The 12,048-nt window shown below is 46.5% G+C and overlaps 1 protein-coding gene across 3 annotated transcripts in view; it reads right to left on the bottom strand.

Moving 5' to 3' along the window:
* adcy6a (adenylate cyclase 6a) overlaps window positions 1-11,648 on the bottom strand; it is a 42,541-nt gene extending 30,893 nt beyond the window's left edge. The window contains exons 1-3 of one of the 3 annotated variants that reach the window (XM_028992825.1): window positions 11,409-11,648; window positions 8,854-9,016; window positions 7,763-8,690 (exon numbers count right to left, since the gene is read on the bottom strand). In XM_028992825.1, the coding sequence (XP_028848658.1) occupies window positions 7,763-8,689 (927 nt within the window). In that variant the 5' untranslated portion in view covers window position 8,690; window positions 8,854-9,016; window positions 11,409-11,648. Of the gene's footprint in view, window positions 1-7,762; window positions 8,691-8,853; window positions 9,017-10,510; window positions 10,751-10,925; window positions 11,013-11,408 lie in introns of those variants that run through there. The other 2 variants (XM_028992827.1, XM_028992826.1) reach the window with 2 other exon arrangements.
* Between the last annotated feature and the right edge of the window lie 400 nt (window positions 11,649-12,048).

Below are 12,048 nucleotides of genomic sequence, written 5' to 3'. Positions count from 1 at the left end.
TTCTAGTATATTTGAGAGCTGATGAATAAAAGCACTACTCCAAATGATTAAAAGAGTGTTTAATTAGAAATATTGCTGATTATTATGGAAATCCTCAACATTTAATTATGTCATTATGCCAACATTTTGACAGCGGTATAAACATCAAGTATCATTATTTTCTGAAATAAAGCTGAGTTTATTCTGGTTCTCTTTATACACTTTGAAGACATATAACGAAAGTGCAATGACGTCATATTTATGTAGAAATGACAGAATTTATCCATAAAAAGGTAGGTGGAAATAATGTGTCATACTCATAAAAGCTGTGTGTTATATTGTATTCTTCCGTAACAGTTAACTTCCTCAATTTTTTTATTGCCAACACTCAGGTCAGGTTAATGGCTATATTTAAACATTTTAACTTGGAAAGTGCAAGGTCTCACAGACCTTCCTCCTGCCTGCAGATTCTTGATGAACGTTTTAATCCTGGTACACAAGGAGGTCGAGAACTTTTTGACAGATTAAATAATCAGTAAGTAAAGCAGTGAGTAATGAGTATTGAGAAAAATTGTTTCCCATAGCAACCACAAAACATGATAAGAATGAGGATAAAACAACATATATAAAGAGGGGGTTAAAACAACCACAATGTAGGATCTCATGTCTAAGGGCTCCTCCCATTTTCGCCTTCTGGATGTCAAAATAAATTCCACACCCACAAAAAAGGTCTGGATGGAAAGAACTAATTCTACAATAATCAAATATAAGATGACCCGCCCCCCTCCTTTTCACAGTAAACCTGCTACAAAAAATCCAATTTGCCACCGTATTATAAAAATCCAATTTGCCACCATAAGACCATGGATGTTACATGAGACAACTTTTTTTTTCCAGACATATTTTCTGAATAAAATAACCTTTGGCTAACATGGTACCGAAGATCCAACATTGGTTCTACTTTCTTGGTGCCAGCGGTGTAATATCTTGTTGTAATAAATGCAGAAATATCTGGTCTCTCAACTACTTTCAAGTTATTACAGAGTCATGCTTTGTTCTATTTTTCCGTCGTCCTCCAAGGATGCTGCTCATCAGCTTTTGTAAAAGGCCACATGCAAAAACACCGAGCCCTCCCAGGACAACGCGTTGGTCAGGAAACAGGGATCCTATTCTGTGGGCATTTCGTTTTTAATGGCTTCCCTGTTTATGACTTTTTCCTCTCTCTCTGTAAATTGATTCCAGGTGATGAAAGAGAAGAGAGCGGGAGAATTCGCGCCTGGAGGTGACTAGGTGACAGCAGCCCAGATCCCTTGTACTTGCATAACCTGCTTGTGTATAGGCAGAGGGTGACATGAAACCCTTCAATCTACAGCCGCTTTAAAATGGAGGACGAACAATGAAGCTATGACAGTCCAGAGTTAGGCCAGAATTTCAACTGGGGGTTTAAGTATAAAAGAACAAGTGTAAAAAAAAAGTCATTTCACACACACCCCAAGCTTAGATGTCTTTAAAGTGATTTAATCCCCTCTGATGGAATTAAACACCATTGATTGGTGGAACATTTCACCCACGTTGGATGTGTAGTGTGACAGGGCGGCCAGTCATTACCCAGGTCCTGACCCATGTCAATAGTTTTTACAAGTTCAGTTTGTACCCTAAGGATGAGTTTAGGCTAAATGTTAGGCTCAATTTTCCAATTTGAAAGTGGAGAGTGGCCATTTTATTCCATATTGAGAAATTTGAGGAAGTTGAATAATAGTTCTGGACCCAGAAAACAGGGTGGCAGTAGCCTAGTGGGTAAGTGAAGGACAGGCACCCGGGGACCAGTGTGGGGGGACCTTGGCGGTTCGGGATTCGAACCGGCAACCTTTTCAATACAGGTCTGTTTCCTTACCCGCTAGGCCAACCACTGCCCCTATAAGACACTTGCCTAATAACCAGAAGACAATTAAGTCTCAGGTTAAATCCCCACTTACTACCATTGTGTCCCTGAGCAAGACACTTAACCCTCAGTGTCCCCTGGGGGACTGTCCCTGTCACTACTGAGTGTAAGTTGCCCTGGATAAAGGTGTCTGATAAATGCTGTAAAAAAAACTGGCACGGCGCTCCAGACTGGGCATGGGGCTTTTTTTTTTTTTTATAAGTATGAAGCATTGTCACAGCTTATATTAATAAGCAGGGGTGTGACAAGATTTCTCACCATGAGATCTCGCAATGTTAAAAAGCAGCTTACAAGATGCCCCCTCCACAGTTGAAAATGTTCACCTTTTCACAAGTGCCTGACAGCCAGCCAGTCACGTTAAAAATTGCCTGTTGTCACCAGCAAGAAACAGGGATTGCCACTGCTGTGCTACTGTCACAGTGGAAATACTGCAGGAAAAGCTAGCAACGTGTGCAAAATGAATATGAGCAAATAAATATAGCCAAATATCATCTTGATTTTATTTAATCGCTCAGGATTGTCATGTGTCCCGACCCAGTCATCTGTCACTTGAAAATGTGTTAAAAATCTTGTCTCGTCTCGCTCTTGCGAACCCAATATCGTGTATCGTCTGATTATCTGAGCTGCATGTGTCATCAAACATCTGATTAATAATTGTATCTTAAAGAACCGAGATTAGTTTATTGTTTTATGCACTCTTATCTGATGATCATAATTAAAAAAAAGTGTTGATTTGATGTAAAAGCTCACATCCAGATACAGCTCCTCCAGGTAAAATAATAACACGTTAATCCTGAGCAGGTCTGGCTGGAAAGTGCATTAGATGCGGCTGAGGTATCAGCTCCTGTCAGCGACACCCTGCGTTTGACCTCCTGACCTCGCTCTCTGACAGAGGGCTCAGCTGATTAGTCCTCGGTCTACGGCAGCGTGGAGGGTTTTAGTCTGGATGAAGCTGCTGCTCTGGAGGACGTTATCTGCCTTGGGTGTGAAGTCGCCCTTCCTGACACCGGATAACGGCGATGGCCGGGGCAATGGAAACCCAGAAAACCCGGGCAATCTATGCGTATCTAGCTACACCGGACAGTTATGACATCAAATCCCAGAGGTTCCTAAGTAAAATGCAAAGCAACAGGAAGATCAGAAAGTTCACAGTTTTGTGTAACTCACAGAAATTATACATTGATCGGACACAGAAGAGAATATTACAATGTGCTGTATTATTTTTGCCTACAAACTGCTTTAATATTAATGATTCTTGCCGATTGAAAGCAAACCAGTTAATCCTTGGAATCAATCTATGCAGGAGTTTTGGGGGGAAAAAACCTTTTAACATGCTTTGTCACTGTAACACCACAAAAAGCGTCTTATTGTGCCACAAACAATGGTTTGTTTGTTTGGTTGTCAGGGCTCACATCGCCCACATAAGTGGCGCTATGCGAGGGGAGCCCTCCATTTTCCACCAACGTCTGAGGCCTTTTAAGGGGAAAGTACTGATCCGTCCACTGCCACACCAGGAAAAAAAAAAGTGTGTACACCGCCAAACATGCACTGACACACACACACACACACACACACACACACACACACTTACGGGATTAATCAAGCATCCTGCCTGGAGGAGGCTGCTGGACCAGCGTCAGGCCAGGAGAAAATCTCCATGATACCAGTGACAGCAGGGAGGTTTCCATTATGGGCTGCACATGAAACTCATCACCAGGGGAATGAAAGAGAGACGGCGCAGTGTGTAAGGGTGAATGTGTGAGCTTAGTGTGTGTGTGAGAGAGAGGGTGGGAGGGAGATATTGTAAATAGGTTGAAGAGTGGAAGAATTGCTCTAAAAATAGCCCTGATCTAGGGTGTAGAATGAAGAATCCCATGATAGTCCCCGCCACCCGGGTTTTTTCCCTCACGCTCTTTAGCATATAGGCCCTGGATGGCCTTGAGTCCTGTAGGGTGCAGGAAGGAGACAAATGGACAAGTGCAGCCGGTTTAATTAGTTACAGTGAAAAGGGGAAGCCCTTGATCGCACGTCTACTGAAGGTGACAAACAGCCGCTGTACAGCACTCAGGACATTCTGGGAATACAGCATGAATCAAGACCAGCAGAACAGGATCCTTCAGCAAAGAGACCACTAAATAAAAATCTAGCTTGTAAAGTGGGTTGTGTTTTCTGGGCACTATAAAACCGTGGTTCTCACCATCACACTTGCAAATATCAGCACATCACATTCCTGAAACATCCCCAATGATCACGGACATGTGCATTTATAATCTGATGCTAATAGATAGATCAGTGGATTGATAGAAATTTCATGTCATATAAGGAAGAATAACTAGATAGAGCTGTCTGATGTTTAACATGCTAAACATTGCTTGGCATACAAGAACCATAACATCATGCCTCCATAATCCTTTATTCCACTATATTAAAGAAAGACTGAATTAATATTACACCTCTTAAAATGCACATTCATTTTAATACATCAAAAATTACCAATAAAAACAAAATGTTTATTGGATTTGACATAGTGGCTATCATACTATGTAGTACATACTGTGTTAATTAGGGGTGGGGCATGTAAATTTGCCTTGTCCAACCATTCTTTAAAGCAGAAAAACCAGGGGCGGTACTGGACACCTTCTCATTCAATGTGTTTTATTTATTTTCATGACCATTTACGTTGGTAGATTGTCACGGAAGGCATCAAAACTATGAATGAACACATGTGGAGTTATGTACTTAACAAAAAGTGGAGACCTGGCCTCCACAGTCACCGGACCTGAACCCAATCCAGATGGTTTGGGGTGAGCTGGACCAACAAGTGCTAAACACCTCTGGGAACTCCTTCAAGACTGTTGGAGAAGCATTTCAGGTGACGACCTCTTGAAGCTCATCGAGAGAATGCCAAGAGTGTGCAAAGCAGTTATCAGAGCAAAGAAACTAGAATATAAAAGATGTTTTCAGTTATTTCACCTTTTTTTAAATACATAACTCCACATGTGTTCATTCATAGTTTTGATGCCTTCAGTGAGAATCTACCAACGTAAATGGTCATGAAAATAAATGAGAATGAGACGGTGTGTCCAAACGTTTGTACTGTACATAACAGAATTTGACTTTTTAGATTTTTTTTTTTATTTTTACATTCACATTTATGTACATTTATGAGACGCCCTTTCCCAAAGCAACTTATAATCAGTAGTTACAGGGACAGTCCCCCTGAGCAACTTAGGTTTAAGTGCTCACGTACTACAAAATTCCTATTTTTGCTCTGATATCGTGGCTATCGCTGTAACAGGAAGTGTTACAGAATCCCAATTGTAATTCCGTCCTCTAATATTCTTTCAACAGTGAGAGTAAAGACAAATTATTTAAAAAAACTATCATATCATGTTTTTAAATACTGTGTATTAATCCTGAGCAGATGATAGAAAAATCTTCTCATTAAACACTGTCACATTGGTAATGCCTGTCATCATTTTTACTCCCGATTTAGGTCCATCTCCTTCCTGATTTCTGGATTCATTCACCCATGTTAGGCTGAAATGACTTTGCACCGATACATTATGGAGCTTGAATATGAGGCAAAATTAATAAATCAAGAAAAACTGTTAAATATCTGCAAATAATTATTAATGAAGTTATCACATTGAGCAAAACTGTTGTGGAAATGCACAAAAAAGGTAAATCAAAATAGAAAGTGAAAGTGATTGTCATTGTGAAACACTGCAGCACAGCACATGGTGACACAACGAAATGTGTCCTCTGCTTTTAACCATCACCCTTAGTGAGCAGTGGGCAGCCATGACAGGCGCCCGGGGAGCAGTGTGTGGGGACGGTGCTTTGTTCAGTGGCACCTCAGTGGCACCTTGGCAGACCGGGATTTGACCCGGCAACCTTCTGATCATGAGTCCGTTTCCTTGCGAGCTAGGCCACCATTGCCCCTAGCAACAAACCCTTGTTCCACACATTTCTGTTAAACAGCCGAGCAACACACACAATGCATGTTATTTAAGCAGTTCAAGCAGTGATGCCATGTGATGTGGGGTATCCCGTCCCCGTTCACCTGATCTCTTGACCCGTCCCTCCCTCCAGCGGACACACGAGAGAAGTAGGCCAAATAAACTCGGCCTGGCAAACGCCCATGCATGTGAAACAAGGAAAACGAAGAGACACGTCCAGTCACTGGCGTATACCAGCTGTAAGCAGATGCTGGAGAGACCATGCCAAACTTTAAACTGACCACCAACAGCACTTTACTTTTTAAATTGCCCTTCTGTCTTCTTACTTGTGGGCTGCGCAACTATACGGTTCGTTGGGACGTCGAGGGAGCAGAACGTGCACGCTGGAACACTACAGAAATAAATCACTTCATTACTCCACTGGGGCCCACAGCCAAGACGGTATCCGGAGATAAACATGCGCCATGAGGAGGACAAGCCCTTTCTGCTTTAATTATTGGGGGGGAATGTGCACCATGCTAATGTTCCAGCGTTAATTAGGCCAAACATCCCTCCTTGTGTCCATTGTTTCATGAAACTGTTTCCAATTGCTATCTCTCTCTCTCTCTTTTTCCCTCCCATGCACAACCTTGCCATGGTAGTAAACAGTTACACAACAGTTAGGGTAGTACAACGAGCCTTGGGGTCAGCATGGCTTCCCCCCCCCCCACATACTCGCAGGAGAAAAGCACAAAGCCTCCCATTGTGTGGGAGCACTGGGGCTGGGGCGATACAGCTTTACATTATCATGATATTCTCACAGAGCGCAGGGGCGGCCCTGTCCTGGCCCCCCGGCGCTCCGCTCCTTGACCTTCAGCCGGCCCCCAGGGTCCTTGACGTGACACACAACAACGCGCCGCCGCCGCAGATGGCAGCGAGCTGCCTTACGCTCCCGTTACAGCAACCAGGCAGGCGTGACAGCAATTAAACGGTCGTGGAGATGCATCAATGAACAAAGTTAGGTTGTCATGATGGAGCTAAATGCGACACACCCAAACTCATGGGGGGAACTCGAATTCCACGTGACCTTGTGTCTGGTTTTGCATCGTTAACAAGCATTGAAAAGCTCACTGCATGAGACCTTATGAAGACCTTATGAAGACCTTATAAAAAGACTTTTACATGACTGACCACTGCATGACTGACAAGTTCTACCACATTTTAAAAATACTGAAAAAACCTGTCCGGTTATTGCTAGATTTTACCCAACAGGCCAGTCCAGAAAATCAGCATTATTTTTGCTCCTTGAGAGAATAGACACATCAGATCCAAACAGACAGACCAAGATATGACGTGGCATCATAACAGCAACATTTCACGAAAAAGCAATTATGTGTATGTGTATGTCCATTTTGTATTATTTTGCATTTCGCACTGTCTAGAGCCAGGCCAGTCCAAATTACAAAATAATTTAACCTGGCTACCCAGCAGAATAGGCAACGCTGCTCAGTAAAATACCGAATGGGTCGGTCCGCCCTGCACAGCCGAGTGACTGGAAAAGGTAACATGTAGCAGTACAAGTCCATACATGTGTCCGGTTGAAGTAGTTTTGGGGGTTCATGGAGAAAAGGAGGCTAATCATGAAGAAAAATACTCTCAAGTAGACGCCATGGGATACCTGTAACATTGCACCACCGCTGGTGTACATGGTGGGACACCAACACGTCAGCCATCTTGACCAGTACATTACTGAGACCAGCAAAACATATTCAAACATATTGGTCACCAGTGAAACCATTTTTGAGAGCACAACTGCTACAGAGCATAGCAATGATGCACAATAAAAGAATCCATGTTATTGTGGTGCCAGGAAGGAGAAGCGAAGTGAAGGAAGCCTCACCTGTTTCCAGAGGAAGTCGTCCTCCATGTTGATCCTCCATGTGGTGAGGAGGTGTATGGTGGAGAGCACCCCTCCACTGAGCACGGCCGCCCGCATGCGGACCGGCAGCAGCGTGTAGATGATGTAGATGAAGAAGACGGACCACCAGATCCCCTCCGAGGCGCTGGGCGGGGCAATCATCATCACCCCAAACACCTGCACCACCACCAGCACACCAATCACAAGGTAGCTGACCATCCACATGTAGTCCTGGTGGAAGCCGTTGCGGTTGCACACTACCATGAGGGCCAGGAACAGGGCCATGGCCACGGAGAGGACGGAGGCGTAGGTCACGTCCGGGGTGGAGTGGACACAGTGGAAGGTTAGCATGATGCCGCACACAATCACCAGCACCCCCATCAGCATGGTGAGCGAGCTCTGGTTCAGCCGGAAGAAGTAGCGCTGGTAGAGCCGCTCCAGTTTCCGCGACTGGAACTTCTTGGACTGGAACACCCGCACCACCCGGAGCCAGCAGTCGGCTGCCGTCACCGGGCCCCCGGGGACCGCGGCGGCGCCGTCGTCACTGCCTTCCCTGTCCCCTTTGCGGCCCTTGACGTCTCCGTCCTCAAAGCCCAGGTCCACTGACTTCAAGCCCACCCCTTCTCCCATGGCCCCGCCCCCCCGTTTCCCATAGTGGTCTTCTTGCCAGCCGCAGCGCACGCCGAAGTTGCCCCCCGCCCCTGCGCCTCCTCCGCCGCGGTTGTGCTGCTGGAGGTGTGGGGCCTGGGCAGGGGGCTCCATGGCCTCTGCGTCCCGCAAGCAGCTCATGTAGCGCGGGTTGCAGAGAGACGAGCCGCCCTTGCGCTTGGACTTCTTGCCATTGCGCTCGCCCCACGCGGTCTTGCGGTCGTCCACTCTGGCAACTAGGAAGCCGTTGAACCAGGACATTCTGCAGGGGAACGAGAGACGGGTTTCCTGCTCATTTGAGGTAGTGGCTATAATTCACTTCCGCTCCACCTATTGGGTGTAATTGTGGAGTTTGGCACCAGTCGCACCAGTACAGCGTGTATTTGTGAAGAGTGTGAAGTTCTGCATGTCTGAAGCAGGCCAACCTGTGTGGGTTCTGGTGCTCGTCCCAGCCCTGCTGTCTCTAGCTGGTCCAAACATTTATCCTCGTGGGTGAGCAAAAGCAGGAAGCAGGAGAGGTTACGGTTGGTTTTGATGTCTCAGGGTCAGGTCCACCTGGACGCAGCTTCGGAACAGTGGAAACGGGGTCTGCAGGCAGCAGAAGAAAAAAAAAGTGCCTCTGTTGTTAGGACGCTAATACAGTTACAATCAAGGTATGTTTGGTCAGGTAAGCTGCATTATTATTCCATATATTTGGTTTGAAAATTGGGAACTAAAGGAAAGACATTAAGGAATAACGGGACACCAGAAGTTGCAGATTTTGGTGCTACCTTTTTTTTTCGTTCATAGCGCTTCCTCTAACCTTAGAAATCCAGCCAACCTTGTGACAAATCAAGTTAGACTGGCTACAGGATCCTCTTTGTTTGATCGCTGGCAGGGCTGAGCTGTTTTTACAGCCTGCAGGCTCTTTCAACTTTACTGCCCGAATTCTACTAGAACCGAAATCGTCACGTGGGTGTTCTGCAGGGACATTCGACACGTGTCCTTTAATACCCGGCGCCTTAGGCCGCAATAAGACAATAAGCATGGCACAGGTTAGCGGCCCAACACAGCAATGTCTCTGGTGCTTTTTTTTTTTTTTTCCGTCGTTCAATGAAGAATCCATCCGGAATGCATGGTGCGTATGTCTCTCGTTTCATAGGGGAAAATCCCGAGACGCTTTTCTTTCCTGATCCTGTCTTGTTTTTAATTCAACATCCCGAAAGAACGTCCATAGCATCCAAAGCGATTTTTTTTTACAAGCTCTCAGACAGACTGTCACTAGAAATTGCAAAGAAAGACAGGGAAGGCCAAATATAGTCTCGAAATGCCCTGAAGCATAACTGACACGAATTCCAACATCATTAACATGGTTTATTAAGTGTGTGTGACTAACGCGGGGCAACCTCTTTGGATGTTTGGCAAAGTTGCACACATGCAGCAAATGTACATGGTTTGCAATGCATGCAAACGTTTGTTTGAAGTTTCCTTACCATGCCTGTCACCGTGAATGGTTAACTGGGTAGAAGGCACCACTTTAAAGATGACATTTCAGCATTTTATACAAAAATGTGCTTAATTGTAATGTGAAAAAGTATTAAGGAACATCATGCAACAGTTTGGGCACCCAAATACATTTGAGGTCTCAGGTAGATGCATAAATTCTCTGTCCATAGAATCATCAGCCATGGAGTCCTTTAAGCAACATGCTGATATTCTGGGGGGGCTTCTGCAGCTCACAAAGCTGGAGAAACAATGTGTAATGTTATTGGGAAATGACTGGTCTGTGGATTGCTAGAAAGTGCCGACTGGATCACTTCTACTGTCCAGCAACACCTAAACGAACCTCCATTTTAATGGTAGAATCAGCAGAAGAACCACCAGGTAGACACCTCAAATAATTCTGTTGCATTTCGGTATCAATGCCTGTTCATTTCAGGCCATATTGTTGCACAGCAAGACACCTCAAATCTAGAAGCACAAGCTTAAGGTTCTGCCACAGAACCTTAAGCCCAGCAGCACTGATAATGAAACGGGCATTTACGTTAAAATGTGAAAAATGCTGTTTTAATGAGGATGTTAAGGAAATGTGTCATATTTAACTTTATGGCGCCAGGGTGCACAGACTTTTGCACGCCACAACGTGCTAGCACGTCGATCGAAGGCGACCCATCATCCGACCTCCCGTTCATCCAGCCAGGTTCTCCACGCCGGGCACCGACTGTGAGATGCAGCGCCAGGCCGCCGCGTTCTGGGACGGAACCGCAAGGTCGGGTTCGGCGGCGGCGTCCGTAACCTTCAAGCGCTCGGCGCTCCTCCGGGACGGTCGGCGACACACGCCGGAGTTACGTAATGCGGAGCGTCTTCTTCCGAGCAGGTCGCGGCCGATCTGCCTGCCATTCGGCGCGCAGGCCGTGAGAAGGTTCCACTCGCGGGTTACATAAGAGCTGCGTGCTGCGTGGACCGCGCGGCGACACCCCACTTACACGCGCACCGTTACTCTTCATTTATTCATTACCGTTTACTTGTTTCTTTCGGAGAGCGTCGTACCTCCGTCGCATTCCAACGCATCACTCGTCTAGTGTGTGTGTGTGTGTGTGTGTGTGTGTGTGTGCGCGCGCGTGCACGTTTGCGTGCATGGGTGCAAAAAAAATGACAGATCGATCGCGACCCACGACGGGCTCTACCTCGCTGTTTATTTCAAGTCCCGTCGACCTTTGCTTTCCCGATGCGTGGATTAAAAGCACGTTTATTTAATAGCCCCAGAAAGTGGTGGGGCTGCAAAAAAAAAAACGCCCCGACGTCGCGACGCCCCACACGCTTTAAACCCGAGAAGGCTGAATGCGACCCTGCGGACCCTCAACAGGCGCATACTTGTAATGCGCCGTGACGTGACATCTGATCGTCCGCCAGCAGCAGCGCGCCGTGGACCAGCTCCGCCACTGCGCCACGCGAAACGAACGCGAAACGCGCGGATCGCCCCGGGAAAGGACTGACTCACCGTTCGCATCTCCGTCCTCCTTTTCACGAACAGAGACGCGCGGCGGACGCGCACCGGCCGCGCTGCGAGGGCCGCGGACGCCCGTCGTGTCCCACTCCCGTCTCGGGGCGCCGTGTACCTTCGCGCATCGAGGACAAGGGGACGGAGGGCCACGAATGTGTGACACGGCTCTCCCGTCGTTCTCGCCCTGCCTCTCCCCCCTCCAGAAACGCCGCACACGGTCAGACGGCAGGCGAGCGCTCTCCCGGCGACGCAGGTCGCCCCCTAGAGGCGGCGCTGGGCAGCGGCAGCGACAGGCTCCGGACGCACGGCTACTGTCGCAGGCCGCAAGTGCTTTTATGTCGCGTCATGGCAATTTTACCTACAGACATTGGGAAAAGGAGCATTTATCAACTGTAATAACATTTATTTGCAGGGTATTGACCTAGCAGATATTCAGAAGATAGGACAAAGTTTATGTGATCACTCACAGCAGTATTTAGAATACAGATACTTCAGAATTATAGAATACTTCCACCATTTTGTACAAGTACTCATGCAGGGAAGGGAAATAGAGACAAAAATAGAAATGTCCTCACTATACACAAGAGAGCTTAAATTTTAATTGATGGCATTTGTTGGTCTCCACCAGCCAAAATCC

The sequence above is a fragment of the Denticeps clupeoides genome, chromosome 10, assembly GCF_900700375.1.
Source record: "Denticeps clupeoides chromosome 10, fDenClu1.1, whole genome shotgun sequence".
Classification (NCBI taxonomy): Eukaryota; Metazoa; Chordata; class Actinopteri; order Clupeiformes; family Denticipitidae; genus Denticeps; species Denticeps clupeoides.
The sequence above is the reverse complement of the archived record's forward strand: the minus strand, read 5'-3'. Positions and strand labels throughout refer to the sequence as shown.